General features: G+C 38.7%; 1 protein-coding gene across 3 annotated transcripts in view; it reads left to right on the forward strand.

Annotated features, from left to right (window-relative positions):
- Nucleotides 1–20186, forward strand: part of KIF13B (kinesin family member 13B) — a 173542-nt gene that overhangs the window by 45178 nt on the left and 108178 nt on the right. For 2 of the 3 annotated variants that reach the window (XM_036032025.1, XM_036032027.1), the window contains exons 3-7: nucleotides 8849–8861; nucleotides 13086–13146; nucleotides 15706–15798; nucleotides 16879–17059; nucleotides 19855–19942. In XM_036032025.1, coding sequence (XP_035887918.1) covers nucleotides 8849–8861; nucleotides 13086–13146; nucleotides 15706–15798; nucleotides 16879–17059; nucleotides 19855–19942 — 436 coding nt within the window. The remainder of the gene's footprint in view (nucleotides 1–8848; nucleotides 8862–13085; nucleotides 13147–15705; nucleotides 15799–16878; nucleotides 17060–19854; nucleotides 19943–20186) is intronic. The other variant, XM_036032026.1, reaches the window with a different exon arrangement.

Genomic DNA, 20186 nt, shown 5'->3' on the forward strand with positions numbered 1-20186 from the left:
TTCTCATACCAACAAATTCCAGCTGCCTCAGCTCTCAGATTTCCCATCTCTGTCTCTGGAGAGGTGGGACGAGGTGATACTGTAGAGAGCCTTTCTTGCTTAAGGAGTTTGAATTCTATCTTGTAGGACAGAATTTTTGACCAGTGTGCCACAAGGAATTTTAAAACGTGTAATACTTTAAAACGTGTAGTCAGGGCACTGACCTCTCTTCCCTTAGATTGCCAGATAAAAAATGACAACAGCACACACAACAATAGCTATCTGGTGTGAATGAATAAAAATTATACCTATTTTTTGGTCAGACTGGCAAAAAATATATGTTTTGGTGTGCTGCAGAATTTTAGTAATTAGCTTTTGTGTGCTGTGAGATGAAAAAGGTTGAAAATCGCATTTTAGGCAGAGTTCTGACCTGATCAGCTGTGGGGGTCAGATACATCCTGGGTGAGAGAAGAGCTGTAGAGAAGAGACTGGAGCAGGGAGGGCACCGTGAGGAAGCTGTGTGGTGGACGGACCTAGAGGGAGATGAAATGGGGCGTTGCCATGTCTGCTACCTAACCGTATGGCCCACTCCGTTACTTCCCATAGGCCTCTGTGCAGACGCCGTTCTGTGAAGCTTCTCCCGACCACGCTGTTCAAAATGTCAGCCCCAGCTCCCCTCTGTATCCCCTTCCCTGTTTCATTGTTTTCCATAGCACTATTATATTTATGCATGCATTCATTCATTCTATCATAATAGAATTTAAAATCTTATAAAATCTTTAAAATTCTTCAGTTCTGTGAGTAGCATCTGGCTTACAGTAGATACTCAGTAATTATTGCTGAATGAAAGAGTTAATGAGTTTGAGAGACATTTCAAAGATGAAAACCACGTCCCAGGAAAGGGATAAAGACAGCAATCTTTAGTTAGTTAACTGAGCAGTTTATACCCTTGTAAGTAATGAAGTACTTAGTTGCAGCATGTTTGAAAATTGAGTTTCCACATAAGAAAGCTAAGGGATCTTTGCTAGGCAATGGATTTGGAGACTAATTATAGTAATGATCTAGAAATTTCAAGTTTTTGTCAGCCTGCTAGGTGACTGAAACCCCAAGTTTAACATTGCATCATGGATCAAAATTACAATAATGATATCTTTTACTGAGCATTCACAAATATATGTGCACCAGGCATATGGTAAAGAAATTCCTACATCTAGAATTCAGACTTAAGTTGGGAAGCTTATTGTAAATACAATGGCGTTAGCTTTCATTTTATTTAATAGCTACTAACTCTGATGACATTACTCCTGCAAATGACATCTGAGTGTGGGATTCCTGGTTTGGGGTTTGATAGCCAGGATTACGTGTTGGGGTGTTAAAGGGGATTGCATTATCTAATTGGGTGGGCAGACTGGTAGTGTAGTCCTGGTTTGATGGTGGTGGCACTCCGTGTTAGATTCTTGGGGTTGGATTTGGAAACAGTCTCTTTATTGGTATGAATTTGTAAGTCTCTAATTTCTTGAGTGTGAAGAAAACCCTGTTCTGCTTTCTCAACGGCAGGAATTTAAAACTCGGCTGCCTGCCTGGCAGGCCATGTGGAAGATAGCAGTGTCGCTGTGTGGGAATTTAGGCCTAGTGTTTCCAGATCGTCTGAATTTTCAAGAGAATTGTAATGTGAATCTTCTGATTTTCTGTTTTTGGTCAATACTATGAAGACTAAACAAACAAACAAAATACAGCCGAGGGCTCTATTGAGCCCATAAACCCTGAGGGTGTGACTCTGGTTTGCGCAGTGAAGTCTGGATCCCGATCTAGAAAGGGTGAAGGATGGGAGAGTTAGTTAACTCATGTTGAGTAAAAACCTTTTCCAGATAAATCCAGTTCAATCAAGAATAAATCCAGTTGCATTAATACAATAAAAAGAAACTGGAGAAATTCAGATTTATAAAATTTGAAACCTTAGATAACCACAGATACTGAGAGAAATAAAAATTATAAGAGCTTTCTTTACTTGGAGTCTAAGAGTGTTTCAATAATCTGTCCTATTCTTTGTATATGCCTCGAAGTTGTTTAACATGTAATTATGAAATGAATGTATATTACTCTGGTAACATAGGGTGTGAAAAATGCTTTATAAAAAACCTCACAAATGCATCAAATTGATTTGATTCTTTGGCCAGATTTAAACTTTCTTATAAATGAATGTGGACAGTGAATTAAAACTTACTCATGGTTTTGACAGATGAGAAAAGACAGGTGATTTGAAAATGATTGAGGTAATAATGAGTATATTCTTTGAATTATGCTATCCCAATATATGGTAATTGGAAATTATGGAATTTGTAAACCAGGGTTTCATATTTCCCGAGTTCTGTGATTGTAACATTGTGAGTCCACGGCCACGTTCTTTGGATGTCCCTGTGTTCTCGACCAGTTGTTGTTTGTATGGGTGGGAGATTCTGATGGAAGGGAAGTGTCAAACTGTCCCTTCTCTTGCTTCAAAAAAGTTTCTCCAAGGGCTGTACATAAGAGGTAGGTAGTGGCCTGAATGTCCTTCCATTTTTTTTAAGACCCCCCCATTTCCTTACCTTCTGGCATACCGACCACCACTCATTTCTGATCTTTCTTGCATTCTGTGTGTGCATTGTCTGTCTTCATGTCATGTGTTTCATTTATAATTACCTCCTAGTTTCACTGAAAGTGGAACTTGTTTTTGTTTATTATTTGCTTTATTGTTTTAGGGATGTTTTAGAGAGCGGAGCTGGTGGTGGAAATGTTTTTATTCTTAAAAAAATTTTTTATGTTGATTCTAGAGGGAAGGGAAGAGAGGGAGAAATAGAGGGAGAGAAACATTCACATGAGAGAGAAACATCAATTGGTTGCCTCTTGCGTGTGCTTTGACTGGGAATCAAACCGATGACCTTTCGGTTTGTGGATGATGTCAAACTAACTGAGCCATACTAGCCAGGGCGGAAATGTTTTTATCCTGTCAGGAACACTGTGACTGAGAATAACATAAGGGATGTAATTTATATGGGATGTTTAAGAAAGATACAGGTAGGACTTAAATGTCAAATCCACCCTTGTGTTGGGGCCCTGTGTAACAAAAGGATTAACAGGCTTAACCATTCATTCACTCAACAAATGTTTAGATAGATACAGATAGGGAAATAATAATTAAGCTGTGAAATGACAGATAAATGGGAGTTAGCCCCAAGATTCCAAGGCAGAAAGAAAGTCATGTATTTAAGCCCTGAGACTAGGAAACTGGGCACACTGGGCTGATCAGAAAGGAAGATAGTACAAGATGCTGCAAGATGGGGTTGAGTAGAAGCAGGGGCCAGGTCACCTAGAGAGCTTAAAAATTATTTGCTGAATAAGCAAAAAGCCTTGTATGGGTAAATGCAGAAAGACACATGCTGTCCTTTAGAAGCTTATAGCCTAGGTGAGCAGATGACGCATATACTAAAAAGTTTATACCGTGTGACGAAATGATAGGTAATATCTGAGCGGCAGAGATCGTTTTGACTTAGAGGAATTGGGGAAGAAAAACTTACTTTTGGTTAGGGTTCTTGTGGAAGGATTCTTGAGGGAGAATGAGTTTGATCTGAGTTTGTCTGACATGAGTAGGGCTTAAATAAATGGAGTTGTTAGTGGGGGTGGCATTTTCTGAATGCAGGTCTGTGGGAGACAGGAAGTTAACTAGCTTGCTGGTGAGGAGTCTTCTTGAGGGTGTGATGTGGAGTATGATGCTCGAACTGTCCCTTGGGTTACCTCTGATGTACCAGTGGGGTCCCCAAGTGTCACTGATAGAGATGTTGAAATGTGACTTGCTAAATGCTTAGTTGTTTTCTTGTTGTAAATAAAAAGTTATACAAGTAATCCAGGGTGATTTCTCCTTTGTTCTACATCCTCTTTAAATGTTTTTCTATTCTTTCTTTAGATAATTCCACTGATGGGAGCTGTTTTTTAACATAGTGCTAATCATTTTTAAATTAAAGCAGTGTCCCTCTTCTTTTAACTTTGTCCAGCAGGTCCTACCAAGGTCTACTCTCTGAAGTGACCTAAAACAAGTCTGCTCTCTCCCCAGGCCACCCCAGGTGGGTGAGTCTTCTCACCTCTGCGGAGGGGCATCATGTCTTCCTTTGATCTTTTCTGGTCCAGGCTAATAGGTCTAGTTCTTTGATTTCTTCTTTCAGTAGTAGCATTTTCAAACCCCTCTACATCCTGAATGCTATTCTCCAAAGAACTCCACTCTATCAATGATATTTTTAAAATTCTTCAAATTGAATGGAGTATTCCACATGTCAAGGAAACAATGAGTGGGGGCTCTCAGTGATATTTGTACTTCTTAAGTTCTCTAGATAAGCAAAGATTGATAGGCTTCCTTTGTGAGTCTAGTCAGTGTCTAAGTTTTCAGTCAGATCAGCTTTATTTGTTTTGTGAAAAACACATTGGGGGAGGGGTGACAAAGAGAAAATGATGATCACCACACAGATTGTTGTTCAGTTGCTGGTACTACCAGCTAAGTCCAAAAAGGCAACAATATCATTACGTAGTTTAGCTCTATTAGAATGAGCTCTTTGTGGTCCATACATCCGTTACAGAGTGGGGTGGGATCTTGTTAAAACAGAGATTCCAAATATTCTAATTGTGGAGGTTTCCGAAACTTAAATCTTTAAAAATAAAAGAAATGATAATATTGGATATGATGTTTGATTTTTGTAGTTGACAGCAGGAATTGATTTATAACTCGCCATTCTACTGGCATCACCTTGTGTTTTACACATACACTATACTTGGTTTGTTTTTGGACCCAACCAATATCAGTTATTTTTGTAATTGTCAGGAATATTAATAAAAATTAACAAAAATCATTAACATATAAAATCATCACCACATTTTTTCACATGGTGGCATTCTAAATGTTAGGAATAAATTTCTGTTGTAATTTATTATTTAAATGAGAAATGAGCAGAAGCCAGGTTAGTGAAGAGAAGGAAGTGAGTAACTTATTCACAGATAACAGTTCTGTCCAAGATATGGAACCAAATCATTTGTTGTTTCCCAAGCTGACCTCTTCCTAAAAAGCACGTCCATCTGTTCCATCCGTGTCTGTCCACCTGGGCTGCTGACATCTCCAGTAACTAGACAGTCACCACTTGGGAGACAGCACTGCTTCCAGGCAAGACTTATCATCAATGGATGCTAAAATTCGTGGGTTCAAGTATGATGAGAAATTGTATTTATATAGTTTCAAAGTCTCCCCCACAAAAAAGTGTACAAAGGGAAAACTAATAATGTTACAGTGGAGAACCTAGTAGATACAACTATAACCAAGTAATCAGATTGACCATCATCAGTAGGGAAACATGGCCATTATCATGTGCCTTCCGGTGTGATGCACTGAGCAGGGCATAGCAGTACTTCTTGTCGTGCTTGCTAAAGTGCATAACCTGAATTTAGTCATGAGGAAGCATTAGACAGACCCAGATGAAGGGACATGCTACAAAATAACTGGCCAGTACTCCTCAAGTGTCAGGTTCGTGAGAGTCAGACCATCCCAGATGGAAGGAGACATGACAATGGCATGCGATACTGGACCAGAAAAAGGACATCAGTGGGGCAATTGGCAAAAAGAAAAAAGAAAAAAATTTTATAAGGTTGGCTCTCTATCATTTAATAAATCTTATGATGCTTAATTTCCTGGTTTTGATCATTATAACTGTGGCCATATGACGTGTCAACATTTGGGGAAGCTAGATGAAGGGTACACCGGAATTCTTTGTACTATTTTTGGAATTTTTGTAAATCTGGAAGTATTTCCTTTTAAATCCTCACCCAAGGACATGCTTATTGATTTTAGAGAGGGGAAGGGAGGTGGACATAGAGGGAGAAAAGCATCAGTGTGAGAGAGAAACATTAATTTATTGCCTTTCCTATGCTCCCTGATGGGGGACAGAACCCATAACCTAGGCATATGCCCCAACTGGGAATCGAACCTGCAACCCTCCAGTTTGCAGGACAATGTCCAACCAACTGAGCCATGCCAGCTAGGGCTCTTTTTTTGGGAAAAAAATTATTTATTGATTTTAGAGAGAGAGAAAGGAAGAGAGAGGAAAAGAGAGAGATTTGTTGTTCCACTTATTCATGCATTCATTGGTTGATTCTTGGATATTCTCTGACTGGGGATTAAACCCACAACTTCAGTGTATTGGTGGTGCTAACACTCTAACCAGCTGAGCTACCTGGCCAGAGCTGAAGGTATTTCAAAATGAGCTTAAGCCACAGCCACAATATAAAATAATTCAGCTCAGCTGAGATGCTAAGACTTTCATGCTTTTACCTTGTGATATCTCTTTTGATTGGTTAGGTGTAGTCTTCCTTTGCTTCCTAAATCTCCACTGTGATTTGGGTAGCTGAGGTTTCTTATTAAGGAATTTTGGGATAAGTGAGGCATTGCTGGATTGGATGGCAGCTACATTTTGAAAGGCTTTGTTTAATTAATTAATTTACTTATTTATTTTTGTACAGAGCTGTAATTACATCTTTGGGTTTCCAATGACTCTGTAGGTTATTTGAGCTTTACTCTTGTAGCACCAGAATCCCTAGCTGGAAACTTAGCTCTGTAATTAATTTACTGGTTTGTTTCTGTTTTTATTATTATGTTTGAATTTAGGTTGGCCCTATGAATTCTTCTGCTATGTGTCATGTATTTTTTAATTTCATGTTTGATGGTTGTCGCCTAGGAAGAGCTGATTTTTGTATAAAAATATTTTATTTAAAATAGAAATACCATAACAGATATCTTATTTTTCTCTCAGAAAAGACAGTTTGGAATTTTTGTTAATAATACGAATAAATAAACTCATACTGGCATACGCACCAATTGGTAACATTTTATTAGGTAATCATTAGAATGGAGGAAAGTAATACATGGAAATGTTTGTTAGTAGGAGCAGTTGTTAAGATATGACTCATAGATTCTGAAGTCTAGAGGCTGTTTTGACCAGTGTGGAAGAGGAAAATAACATGGACTTGGGAGTCAGGAGGCCTAGTTTTGTATCTCAGGTTCATCACTGCTTATTTTTATATCTTGGACAGGTCATTTAACTTTTCTGAGCCTTAAGTTTCTCATCTGTAAAATTGGAATAGTAAGAGCATTTTGCGCCCTGGCTGGTGTAGCTCAGGGGATTGAGTGCCGGATTGCAAACCAAAGGGTCACCAGTTCAATTCCCAGCCAGGGCACATGCCTGGTTTGCGGGCTAGGTCCTCAGCAGGGGGTGTGCAAGAGGCAACCACACATTGATGATTCTCCCCCCTCTTTCTCCCTCCCTTCTCCTCTCTAAAAATACAATTTAAAAATAAATCTAAAAAAAAAGCACCTTGCAGAGTTATTGAGAGAATTAAGTAGCATGCAATGTGCTCGGCCTATATTAGGCATTCCATGTATGCTGTCTCTGTTCTGACCTCCAGCTAGGTTATAACTACGCTGTCTGCAGTTGACGAGAATCTTTTCCTTATAAAGACCCATAAAAAGATGATAGCATGTGTCAGTAAACTCTACCAGTATTTCACAAATCTTTTCTTAGGGGAGTTTTTCCTTATCTCTTATTCCAGAGAAATTATTTTATGTGTTCCCCTCATTAGCTGTTACTCCAGAATCTGTTAGATGTCACTCATTTGTGAGATGCTCCTTCATGTTTTAGCGCTCTTACTTGAAGTCATTTGATAGAAATAACATTCAATTTATTTTAGGAGAAAGTCTTCTATGAGACAAAGGGAGAAGAAAATGTACAGACAGTTGCAAGGACGCATTTCCACGTGTGGTTTTCTTTCAAGTTTTAGGTTTGAGTTGGCCCTCTGATCCTCTGAGAGAGACCACCTCTTCCCAGAGCTTCGGTCATTGTTCCTGTTTCATTCTGGTTTCAAAATGACTTCATTTATTTTTAAATGTTCTGATTTTAATGTACTGTTGTTTTGTGAGTGAATATCATTCTTTTCAGGAATTATACACTGAAGTGTTTAGAGCTGAAGGGACATGTCTGTAGCTTACTCTCAGACAGTTAAGGAAAAATGCATTGTGTGTGTGTGTGTGTGTGTGTGTGTTGCTGTTTACATGGGGTGGAGGGGGGAGGGGAGAATGCCATGGTAGCTCTGGCAGTGTTAGCAGTTGCTGGGTTTGGGTGAAGGGAGTTCTTTGTGCTTTCCATACAGCTTTTTCTCTAATTCTGAAACTGTCTCAAAATTATATTGGATTGAGACACATGGCTGTACCCTGAGGCGATGTGAGGGGCAGTTTCCCAGGGAGAGAGGTTAGAAGCACCTGGGGAAGCATAGACAATAAGGAGTAAGTGAGTAATTCAGTAAATTCACTGGCAAAAGAATTAAAATCACTTGTTCCTTTAATGTAACCTTTTTGTTTTTCTTAGCAGAACAGAATTCATTTTGTGTAAAAGGCTCTGTAGAGATACAGAGTAAGCTCCTTCTGTATCAAAACAGGCAAAACTGATTGGAAGTTAAATCAGATGATAAAGAGTAAATAGTTTTTAAATATACAAAAATAAAAAGAATGTATAAGGCAGAAATATTAGTACTTTAAAAATTGTCCAGTGCTTGGGTAATCTTTCTTATACCAGAGAGATACAAGTTAGCATTCTACCATACCAGTTAATAGATAAATATGAATTGATCCTTTATTTTAAATTGCTATTTGGTTTCAAAATTAATATTTTGTACTCTTAAGAAAAATTTACATGATGTTTATTTTCATTTTTGTCCTTCAAAAAGAGTCTTCTGAACTAAAAAAAATGTTTTTGAACCTTCTCTCGTTTCTTTCATGTCAACGATGACATCTTGTTGGGGAACTCAGAAGCCAGCCAAAGGTAAGTGATTTGGTATATTATGGGATGCTTGTAAACATCTTAGGTGCATGTTTTTGAACTATTCATAATTTTCTTCTCAGAAGTATTTTTTCTTTGTCCCTTTTGTAAAAGTAACTCGAGCTCTCAGCCTGTTCAGAAATCGGAAGCCATTTATTGACATAGAAGCGACTGGAGGTTTATGGAAAAACTGTATTTGTACTTTGACCAATTATGGCCAGTCTCCTGGCAGCTACAACACAGATTCCTTTTGTGCTTTGCTGTTCACCATGGGTTGGCCCAAAACTCGTCGTTCCAAACTGTGGTCAGGCTGGGCCAGGCAGATTCATCCTCCCAAGACAGCTGGGGACACATTCTCAAGCCAACGGAAACCCGCCCTGGCCCGCAGCTTTCTCATGAGGACATGCTTTCATCTTAGGTTTGAGCCCAGATTCTAAAGAAACTCCAGTGGGCCGCGCCAGCCCCTGAGCTCAGGGAACTTAGAGGTGTGCCAGAGTGGGCACCAGGGCTGTGTTTCTGAATTGACCATTCTCTGAAGTTACTTAGAACCTTCCAGGAAATTCAGATTTTTATCTGCATTCTTGGAATTTTGTTTTTGTTTTAGAATGTATGGTTGAATTGTAATTCCATTCTCTATTATTGTTGCTAAAATATATATAGACATGGCTGTTTGGGACTGTGAAAACTAACTCTATTAGTTTTACCTCATCTTTTCTTTTATGTTAAAGTGCTGGATTATTTTCATTTTCTTATTTTTTGATGGAGTTGGGGCTGGCGATTACAGTAAAGATATGAAGAAACATATATGACTATTTTAAAACTATTCGTGTTTTATTTAATACAACTGCATATTAATGTTTAGAGGAAGTGTGCTAACGTAAAAACCATGGAAGGACCAACACCACATTATTAAGTGTTTACCTGTAGGGAGTGGTATGCTTGGTGAATGGAAGGCCTCTATTTTTTCCTTTATGCTTCTGTGTTTTTGACTTTGTTATAATGAATTTGTGTTTTTTCTCTGTTACTTGAAAAAAAGTTTAATTTTTTTTAATTTTTAAGCAAACATGTTTATTTAGGAAGAAATGACCTGGTCTGCTTTACGAAATCCATGGCTGGAAGATCCCTATAATAATTTATAAAGTTGCTAAAACTTAAAGAGGACCATTCAGTGTTGTTAGTAAGAACTAACAGTTCATTAGTTTCCAACTTTGTACCAGGCTGTGGGGCTTTCAAAAAATTGGGAGCATAAAGCTAATTTAGACCAGTAGTGGAGAAGCTAGTGGTGAGCAGGCACTGGCTCAAAGGCTGGGTTCAACCCCCAGGTCCCCTTCCTGCCTGCCACCAGGTTCTTAACCACCTTGTACCGCAGTGGCCTTTTGCCTCCGTGACCTAGCATGGAGTTATTGGCTGTTGTTACAGTTACTTTAGTGATAGCTTCTCTACTGGAATTGAGAATAAGAAATATAGTTGTTTAAGGAATCTCTAAATTAAAAAGAGAAAGAAACGAAACCAACTCATAATAATGGAGAGAGGAGTGCCATCCAGTGCCCGATCTTTGACAAGTGCACATGCATGGCGATGGGACTGTGGAAGTGAGGGGATCAGGCTCCAGGAGAAGAGTTTCTGCTTAACCTTACCACAGGATTAAATAAAGTGATCAGAGGTGAGACCTGGAAGCTAGAACAGAAGAAACTTAATTTGAGCTTCACATTTTAGTTAATCTTACCATGCTGAAGTGATTCTCGCCCTGGCTGATGAATGTAGTTTAAAAAGCAGTCCCTACCCAAAATTTTGATACACAGTCCTTTGGGACCACCTTCCACCTTCCTTCTTCTTTTCCTCCTCTCCCTGTTGGAGAATTGCTAGCACAGTGAGCCACCACCATTACTGATCGATGTATGTTCAGCTTTGGAAAACTGTTGCGAATTAGTAGTGTACCATGTGGTACTGCAGCTGGGTGGTAGCTTCCGGGCCCCAGGGCGCTGCCCCATTGGGTGTTGCCGGCCAGTGGGCTTTTGCTCGCCTTCCTGGCCTGTCCTCTGCATCACTGCCCCACCCCAGGGAACGTATGCCTCCGCTGCCTGCTCTGTTGCTCGAAGTGTGGGTGGTCTGATCCTTCCCTGCTTTGAAGGTGTTTTTATTTATTTATTTTATTTGTAATCAATTTATTTATTTCTGGGTACCAGGCATTTAAAATTTTTCGTCAGTTACAGTTGATATTCCATATTTCAGGTGTACAGCATGGTGGTTAGACATTTTTATAACTGATGAAGTGACCCCCCCCATCAATCTAGTACCCACCTGACACCAAACATAGTATTACAGTATTGTTGACTACATTTCTGTGCTGAACTTGACATCCTTGAGTATTTTGTAACTGTCATTTTGTACTTCTTAATCCTTTTTGAAAATATTTTTAAGCAGTCATCCTGTTGGTGGCCCCAAGGTCCCCTCTTGCTCATTCAGCTGTTGGCCTGGTGCACCCACTCCCAGAACTGCTCTGTGTAGCCGTCTGCTGCTGCAGGGTCTGTCTCTTGTCTCGCTGGGGCTCCCACTCCGCCTCCCACTCCTTAGGATCTCTCCCCATCAGTCTCACTGCAGCTGTTTTTCAGGGATTCTCAATTTCTGATCCAGGTGTAAGAGGGCGATTTTGCTTTCAGAAGCTTGTGCTTCTTTCCCCCTTCTTTTTTCTTTTGGGTCCTTCCCCTCCATCTCTCCGTCATTATGAGTTAATTTCAGGTGGGATGGAGGATATATGGTATATTTAATTTACTATCCTAACCTAACTTCCTTTGTTAAAAAATTAACTTTAAGACAGACCTCTGGTTCAAATAGCCTTGTGAGTTCACACACAAACATTCTCCTGCCAACTCCAAACTCATAGTCAGGACAGATAAAATATTTTAAAATATTAAAATCACATCATACTAAAAAACAACATATGTATCTTTGGAGACCAGCAGCAAGCTGACACTGAAGCAGCATCTTTGCTGGTCCTTAGGATCAGACACAGGCTCTCGGAGGTGGTAGAAGTTTGACTCTTGCAGATTACAAAGGGTGCTGGTGTATGGTTGAGGGCTGGAGAAGCTCGCCATGTGAAAAATATTTGGGTACAGCTCCACCATGAATGAAGGCTTAAAAAGTGGGTTTTGGCCACCAGTCCTGAGCTAATGTCTGTAAATAGGAAGGAGTAGAGATGTCACTGGTCTTTGGGAAGACCACAATCTGGGCTTTGGTAGCTGGGATTGGCATCAGGGCTCATCATATAAAGGTGGCCAAAGGGAGAGGAAAAAAATTAGCACTCCATAATCCACAAAACACAAACTGCCAGTGCACTTGTAGACCAGGATTCAAGGATACAAGGGGAAACCTGTCATCAGGAGGCAAGGCAACAAACGCCAGGAGTGGGAATGTTAGAATGCAAGCTGAAGTGAATTTAAAAATAATTACACTTCAAATCCTTAAAAAGACTAAACTATAAAACCTGAAATCCAAAAAATGAAAAATACTTTTCAGAGATTCCAAAAAAAGTGCCTATTTTAGAAAGTAATAAACATAAATGATCTAAACAAACCCATCTGTGATGTCCCACCAACTGTCTGTTCTTCCCACTTTTTATCTGTGTAGACTTTTGTACAAAGATGGGATCGTGGTCCAGACTCCCGTAACTTTTGCATTAACATGTAAACATTCTTGTCAGTCTTTTACAATCCAGAAGCTGTACAGTATTGCACATGGATGTGTTATAATTTATTTAAAGAATCTGCTGTGTCATAGCTATTTCCAACTTGCTGTAGTAATCATCTTTACATTTTGTTTTTCAAAAATATTTTTATTTTCTCTGAGAAAAATAAAAATACAGACTACATAAAAGTGCAAAGAAGAAAACAATACTTATCATGCAGAAATATACTTTATGTGTCTGTAACTGTGGGTGTATGTGTGTGTCGTAGCACACACATACTGTGTGTATTGTTTTGTAACCTTCTCTTTTTTCATTTAACATTGTGAAGTTTTCCACGTGAAGTAAAGATTTATATCATCTATAGGGTGCTTATTGTGCATTGTAAGACTATCCTGTAAGTAATTTAATAGTCTTCATTATGGGACAGAAAATTATTTCCAATACATGTCATGAACAATGTTATCAATGTTATGACATTGTTATTATAAGCATGTTAAGGTTGTGTTCTTAATACACACTATGTTATTTTCATTTTTCAACAGGTGTTTGCATATGACCATTGTTTCTGGTCTATGGATGAATCTGTCAAAGAAAAGTATGCAGGTAAGAGTACAGCATCCTTTTAACTACTGATAATATAGAAAAAGCTTTAATACTTTTCCATAATTTATCATAGTATTATTTTGTATAACTTTAAAAACTATATAGAGAATTTCCTCTAATCTTTGCCATTAAAGTTGTTGCACTGGTTGGGTAATGGGAGCTTCACAGTGCACTGTTCGTGGTTGAAGATGACACAGATCAATAGGCTGAGGTATCTTACATGCACCCCCAGACCTTGTGTGGCACCAGTGGCGCACAGCGGTCACTTAGATTCCCTTAGATGCTCTGTGATGTGCTTAGAGGGGCAGCTTTGTGTGATGAATGATGAGTCATGGAGAAAATGGAATCTCGAGTGTAAGCCAGGCTGTGCTCCTGACTGCCCGCTGTGACCGAGTGAATCATGTATGCCTTCCCTGTTCTGTTTTCTCTAACGAAGAGGACCGTAGCATGTTCTTTCTAAATTTGCTCCAGAATTCTGTTATTCTCTTACTCTCTTCAATGATGACTGTCTCAAGCCCTTTTTCACTACAAGTATAGGACTACAGTGACAGCCTTTTATTTCCTTTACTCCTAACTGCTTACGACACCTGTTCTAAGCAGTCTCTTTTAGATATTGAGTGTCATACTGTATTGGCTTTTATCATGAGAAACAGTAGTACCACAGCTGTTTCAAAAGTTAAGGTTAATTCAGTCTAGCTGGCCTGATGATGACTTTAAGGAATGCTTCAGTATCGGAAGTATGATGATGGTGTACTAATCCGGTAAATTAACTAGGAAGTGAGGCATAATGGAATACTATTTATAGCGTTTAAAACACAACAAACATCACAGCATCTGGGCCTCTCATATTTAGAGTGTGTCTAGATCCCAGTTCTGGTTCATGGGGCCAGAGATATTTCCCCTTTATCACCAACAAGCAGTGCTGCAGATAAAAGGTGGATGTCCTATAATTAATTCAGTTCCATTCTGACACTATGTACCTGGAGACAGCATCAGATCCCACAGGTTAAGGCTGCCCCTTACCTCTATGTCCCACTTCAGACACCAGTCTCAAGTCCAAGTTGTCACCTGTGCTTCTGACCAGCCAGCTCTAAACTGCAGATTCTGGTGATTGTCTCCTTGGACTACAAACACCAGTCACAAGTTCAGGTTGTTACCTGTACTTCAGACCAATTGGCTATAAATCAGAGGTTCCTACCACCACCTCCTTTGGTTCAACTAATTTGCTAGAGTGTCTCACAAAACTCAGAGAAACATTTCACTTCTAGGTTGCCAGTTTATTATAAAAAGGTATAACTCAGGAATAGGCAGGTGGAGGAGATGCATAGGGCAAGGTATGGGGAAAAGGGCAGGTAGCTCCCATGCTCTTCCCAGGTGCACCTCTCTAGCCAAATCTCCACGTGTTCACCAACCTGGAAGCTTTCTAAACCCTGTCCCTTTCAGTTTTTAGGGAGACTTCATTATATACGAGATGTGAGTGATTAAATCATTGGCCATTGATGATTGATTCTCTCTCCAGCCCCTCCCCTCTCCCCAGAGGGGAGGAGGACTGAAAGTTCCAGCCCTCCAATCACATGATTGGTTCTCCCTCCAACCAGCTCCCATCCATGGGTTTGCCCCAAAAGTCACCTCATTAATATAAAAAAAGACTTATTTATAACTTTTAACACTTAGAAAATCCTAAGGCATATGAATAAGCAAATATATATTTCTTATAAATCATAATATCACCACAATATTCAAGACTCAAGGTTGAATGGCATATTTAATTTAGCCTGTAGAGGAGTGTTTGACCCTATTATTTATGTCCATGATAGGAAGCTAGAAGAAATTTTCAATATCTTACACCCTCACCTAGCTGATATATATTCTAGACTCTGTAATCTAAACTTGCCACTGAGAAAAGAAAAAAAACAAAGAGTCCCTGGAGAACCACTGCTCACTACCATAGACCACTGGTTCCAAGCGTTTGGCAACAGAAGTAAAACAAGCTACCCGTGAATTTAACCACAACTGTATGTTTTTGTAAAGACACTTGAAATTTTTTTCCACAGTAGTGTTTTCTTCCTGGTAAGGCCATTTCTGCCTTATAAACCTGTTTAAAAAATAAAAAGGAAATTGTTTCCAAATGGAAAAAAAATATTGAGAAAAAGGAGAGGGGATTTATGTATGTGACTGTTTTGTACTGAATAAAGTATTAGTTGAGTGATATATAGTTAATTTCAGGTCCACCTAGGTCCCAAGTTTAAATTTTGTATACTTAGGATCACAGTTTCCTGAATTAGCAGGTCGTTAGCTTTTTGCATTGCAGAAGATTTTGGTCAGTGTTTACTAATTCAAGTTCATATTATCAGGAACTTTTTACTCATTTTGTCTTATATGCTAACTAGAAATACCCTGAAGAACATTACCCTTTGGAAGCATTCATCAAGTTTAAAAATCTTTATTGGAGATAAGCTGGAAAAAATGTACATTTTTGAGATTTTTTTTTCTTTAATTATTCATGTGTGGTTTTGGCTTAAAACATCCTTTCTCTCTCTCTCTCTCTCTGTCTTTTAGGTCAAGATGATGTTTTTAAGTGCCTTGGGGAGAATATTCTTCAAAATGCTTTTGATGGCTATAATGCATGTATCTTTGCCTACGGACAGACTGGTAACATTAAATATGTGTTTTTTTTAAGCCTTAAGGGTTATAACAGAGAATATACCAAAAAGGACACATATTGTTAGCATCTTATCAGTTATGATTGATAAGGAGCATTTTGGCTTCTGTACCTCTGTGGTCAACAGGAAAGGAAATCTACTCCAAGTGAAGGAATCACTGTATTAAGGGTATACTGTATGGTTTGTCCAGTCGAAAACTATTCTCCATGGATAGATGCTTGTATTTTAAGAGGCAGTGTGTATGATGGTTACAAGGGCAACGACTCTGATCCAGGTTATCCCGGCCCCAGCCCTGCTCCTGCCATTGACTAGCTGTGAAACTTGCACCTCTGTTTCCTTGTCTGCGAAATGTTGACAACCTTCCATACAGGGTTGTCAGAATGAGTTAACACGTTAAAACTTTGAGAGAAGGCCTGAGACCTAGGCAGTGGGTTGCTAGTTTTAGGTATCATGATACTGATAAAGTGACAGGTGACAAGAGCAGCAACTTGTATTTAAAAATGTGTTTACAAACTCATTTCTATAAAAAGGGGGGAAAATTATACTAAGGACTATGAGTGCTTGAGTTTTTCTCTTTCTATTTTCTGGTGTTTCCTAAATTGCCTTTAATGAATATGTAGTCTTGGTACAACGGAGAAAATAACTTTATAGTAGAAAAAATTATGCTGGTTTCTACACCATTGCCAAAGTAGGTTACCTTGCTCTGGGGCCTGTAAGGATAACATATATTTTTGGTAGTGGGGTTAGTGGTGAGAGCAGGCACAGTAATATTACTGATCAGTGGATCTTCCCAGTTGATTTTATTTTTCATTTGTTTTAGGTAACTTTTTAAACTCTGAAGTTGCTTAAAGAAGGTTTTTGTTTTCTTCTTAAAGGATATTTACTTTTGACTTTTACATGTGCAGGAGGAAAGCTTCAGTTCTTAGTCTCATCATTATATTTGGATATATTTCTTATTTTATTTTGGGTATTTTCCTAAGTGCTAATAATTTATTATGAACACTGGAAAGAGGTTTATGTATTTCAGCTTCTCAAAGAGACAGTAATAACTGTGATTCTCTTTTTCTAGGATCTGGAAAATCTTACACTATGATGGGTACGGCTGACCAACCTGGACTAATCCCAAGACTTTGTAGTGGACTCTTTGAACGAACTCAGAAAGAGGAAAACGAAGAGCAGAGTTTTAAAGTAGAAGTGTCCTATATGGAAATTTATAATGAAAAAGTCAGAGACCTTCTTGATCCCAAAGGGTAAATAACTCTGAGGCTTTAATATTGTAATATTATGGGCCAAAAGAGACTTGATAAATTGGCTTAATGACATTTTTTTATGTTGCATTCTGGTAAAGAGTTATTTATCTAGGTATTGTCTTTGTGATTTTATCTCGTTGTCTAGTTATTGTTGTTGTGATTTGCTGTTGGTTTCATTGAGTGGCTTCCTGCAGCCAGTTCTGGGCTTTGGAAGTTTGAGCTAGGGTGGGACAGAGAAGTGTGGGCGAGCGGCATGCATTTGGGTCACACTGTCTTCTTATATGTGTCCAGAGCCACAAACAACAAATGTGCAATGAAAATTAAGTTACTTAGTGTCCGGGTAACTGGTGTCCTTAACCAGGTAGGCTATTAGTGTTTGTTTAACCTAGAAGCTTCAGGGGGAATTCAGCTGTTTGGTGACAGACTGTGGAGTGAGAGGGAGGTATATAAGTATGGAACCTGGACTTTAGGACAGTTAATTTTAAAGATCTGGGTTTTTAAAAGTCCTATTTTATGACCTAGACTTTGAAATAGAAGTGGCTCAGAAGTATTAGGAAGCCTTAAAAAAATGCTGTTGTCACTCTGTAGTCATATCTGAACCTAGTGAGGAAGATGAGGTATCTGGGGAAATATGTTCATTGCACAGTGTTTTCTGAGTTCAGATTTTAAAGAAGTGCAACAGTGGAGAGAAAGAAACAGATAATAACCACAACTTGTGGCTTATTGATGTAAAAGCAGTGTTTGGAAGGTCAAAGAGCCAAATGAGCTGGGGCTTACAGAACATGCGGAGGATGATGAGGGGACATGTGCTTATGTTTGGATGAAGAAGGTGATCATGGGAAGATGGTGTTAGAGGTGGTGAGTCACTGCTCCATCAAAATGAGTGTCTTCACCCAGAGAAAGGGGAGATTCACTAGAACATGCTTGATAAATTCTGTGCTGAGGAGGAGTTTGTTCACAGTGAAGTTAGTTAAGAACCAATCAAGCACTGGGGACAGCCCATGCCAAAGTATGTTCGGAGAAGTCCCTGGTTTGCAGAGGGACCCAGCTGTCCGGTGTGGCTGGAGGGCTGTGTGCAGGGAAGTCAGCACAGCACAGAAGGAGACCAGGGGTAGGATGGCCGTGGTCTAAGCTCCCACATCTTGCTGAATATTGTCCCGTGTACTTTTTCTGGCTGTATCCTGAATACTTTTTCTCACACCTTCATCTTTATGAAGACCATAGTTTTCTTAGAGATCCAGCCCACAGCTACTCAGAAATTCTTAGCTGGCTTCATTCTTGTGTTTTGTATTACACACTACTTGTGTGACATAGCTTAAACTTTATCTACAGTTTTTTTCATAACTTTCCATAATTTCTTACATGTTTGTCTTGTGTGTAGTTTAGTAACTAACAGCTTGGGCTTTGGATTTACCTGGTTCTGGATCTGGGTCTATTAATTGTTACCTGTTGACCAAAGTCTTATGCTTTCTACCCCTCACTTGTACAGAGGGTATAATGATATTACAAATACCTCAGAGGGCTGTGTGAAGGTAGGCCAGGATGATACACTCGAGGTCTTAGAACTTTATGGCGCATAGTAAGTGCTTGATAAGTGTTCGCTGTTGTTGTCCCCCGTGGAAGTTCGGGAGGTTTTTGTAGTGTTTCTGAACAGTTGAAGTAAATAGATTAAAAACTGTAAAAGTGATACCTTTTCAGTGAAAGACAAGACAACTTTGTTTTGTTACTCAAATACTAATTTTATTGATTCAGCATGTACTATGTGTAATAATGTAATTATGTTTTACTCAAGAGATAATATGGTATACATTGTCTTTAAAATAAAGGGAAAAGAGAAAGGAAAGGGTTAGAGTATATTCCAAAGTCAGAGCTAAGTTAAATAATTGTTCTATGTCTGCTTTATGCACAGTTTTATCATAATAAGCAAAGTTTTAAGTGGTTGATCCTAGGGTGATAAAAGAGTCCAAATCACTAGAAAATATTGTTACATAAAATAAGAATCAGTTGTAATCCACCATCAGCAAATATTTTTACAGTATAACGGCTTTATTTTTTAAAGAGTTTTTTGAGATATAATTCCTGTCATAAATCATCAGCAAATATTCCTAATATTTTTGGTTGATACCATTAACTGTGGTGTATGCTCTAGGTTTTTGGCAGATGTCCTTTCCTGGGCTTATCAGTTATTTGTTTGCTAAGAGGCTTATTTTTTAAAAATTATGAATGAGTATTTAATTTTATTGAAAACTTGATCCTACGTTTATTGAAACGACCATGCATGGTTTTTTTTCCTCATTAGTCTATCAACGTGGTAAAGGCCGTGACTCTTTTTCCAGTCTTAGAAACCCTGGCAGCCCTGAGATAAGCCCTGTTTGAGGGTTCTCAGTCATCATCAGACTCCTTGTTTGTTGTCTTTTGCTTGTCTTTGTCACGGTCGCGGTTGGCCTATGATTTTTCTTTTTTGCGCAGTTAACATTTACTGAATTTCTGCTCTCTGCACCACATTCTGTGATGTGACAATTAGATTGTTTGTGTTTATTTGCCCCTGCATTCTTTGTGGAGTAAATAGACATCCCACAGTGTACCCTTTTGAGTGATGTGATATTTTACCACATTGTGAGTTTTCGTGACTAGTCAAGATTTAAAATTTTGGTTTAAATTCTTCTGTGATCAAGTCAGTTGGTTTCTTTATATGGGATCCTTGTTGAATTCAGTATGTGTTTTATGGTGTACAGCTGAGTCCTTTAAAAAACAGGTTATTGTTTAAAAATTGTTCCTTTGTTTTGCACGAACAGAAGCCGTCAAACGTTAAAAGTCAGAGAGCACAGTGTGCTGGGACCCTATGTTGATGGACTTTCTAAACTGGCTGTCACGAGCTACAAGGTAACAGCATCCTTTATGTGAACTAACCAAATTCAGTGTAGCAATTTTTTTGTTTAATTTGTGATTATTATTATTTTTGAAATTAAAAAATTACAGTAGTATCACTTAATAAATTATTTTTTACAATTTTTACTTAAAAAGCTGTGAAAGAGCATGTTCATTTGCAAGACACACCTATTCATCTATTGTGAGACACAGTTTTTTTGTGTTTTACCAACTCCAAAGTTGTAATGTACTGTACAGT

This window comes from Phyllostomus discolor, chromosome 8 (assembly GCF_004126475.2).
Source record: "Phyllostomus discolor isolate MPI-MPIP mPhyDis1 chromosome 8, mPhyDis1.pri.v3, whole genome shotgun sequence".
NCBI lineage: Eukaryota > Metazoa > Chordata > Mammalia > Chiroptera > Phyllostomidae > Phyllostomus > Phyllostomus discolor.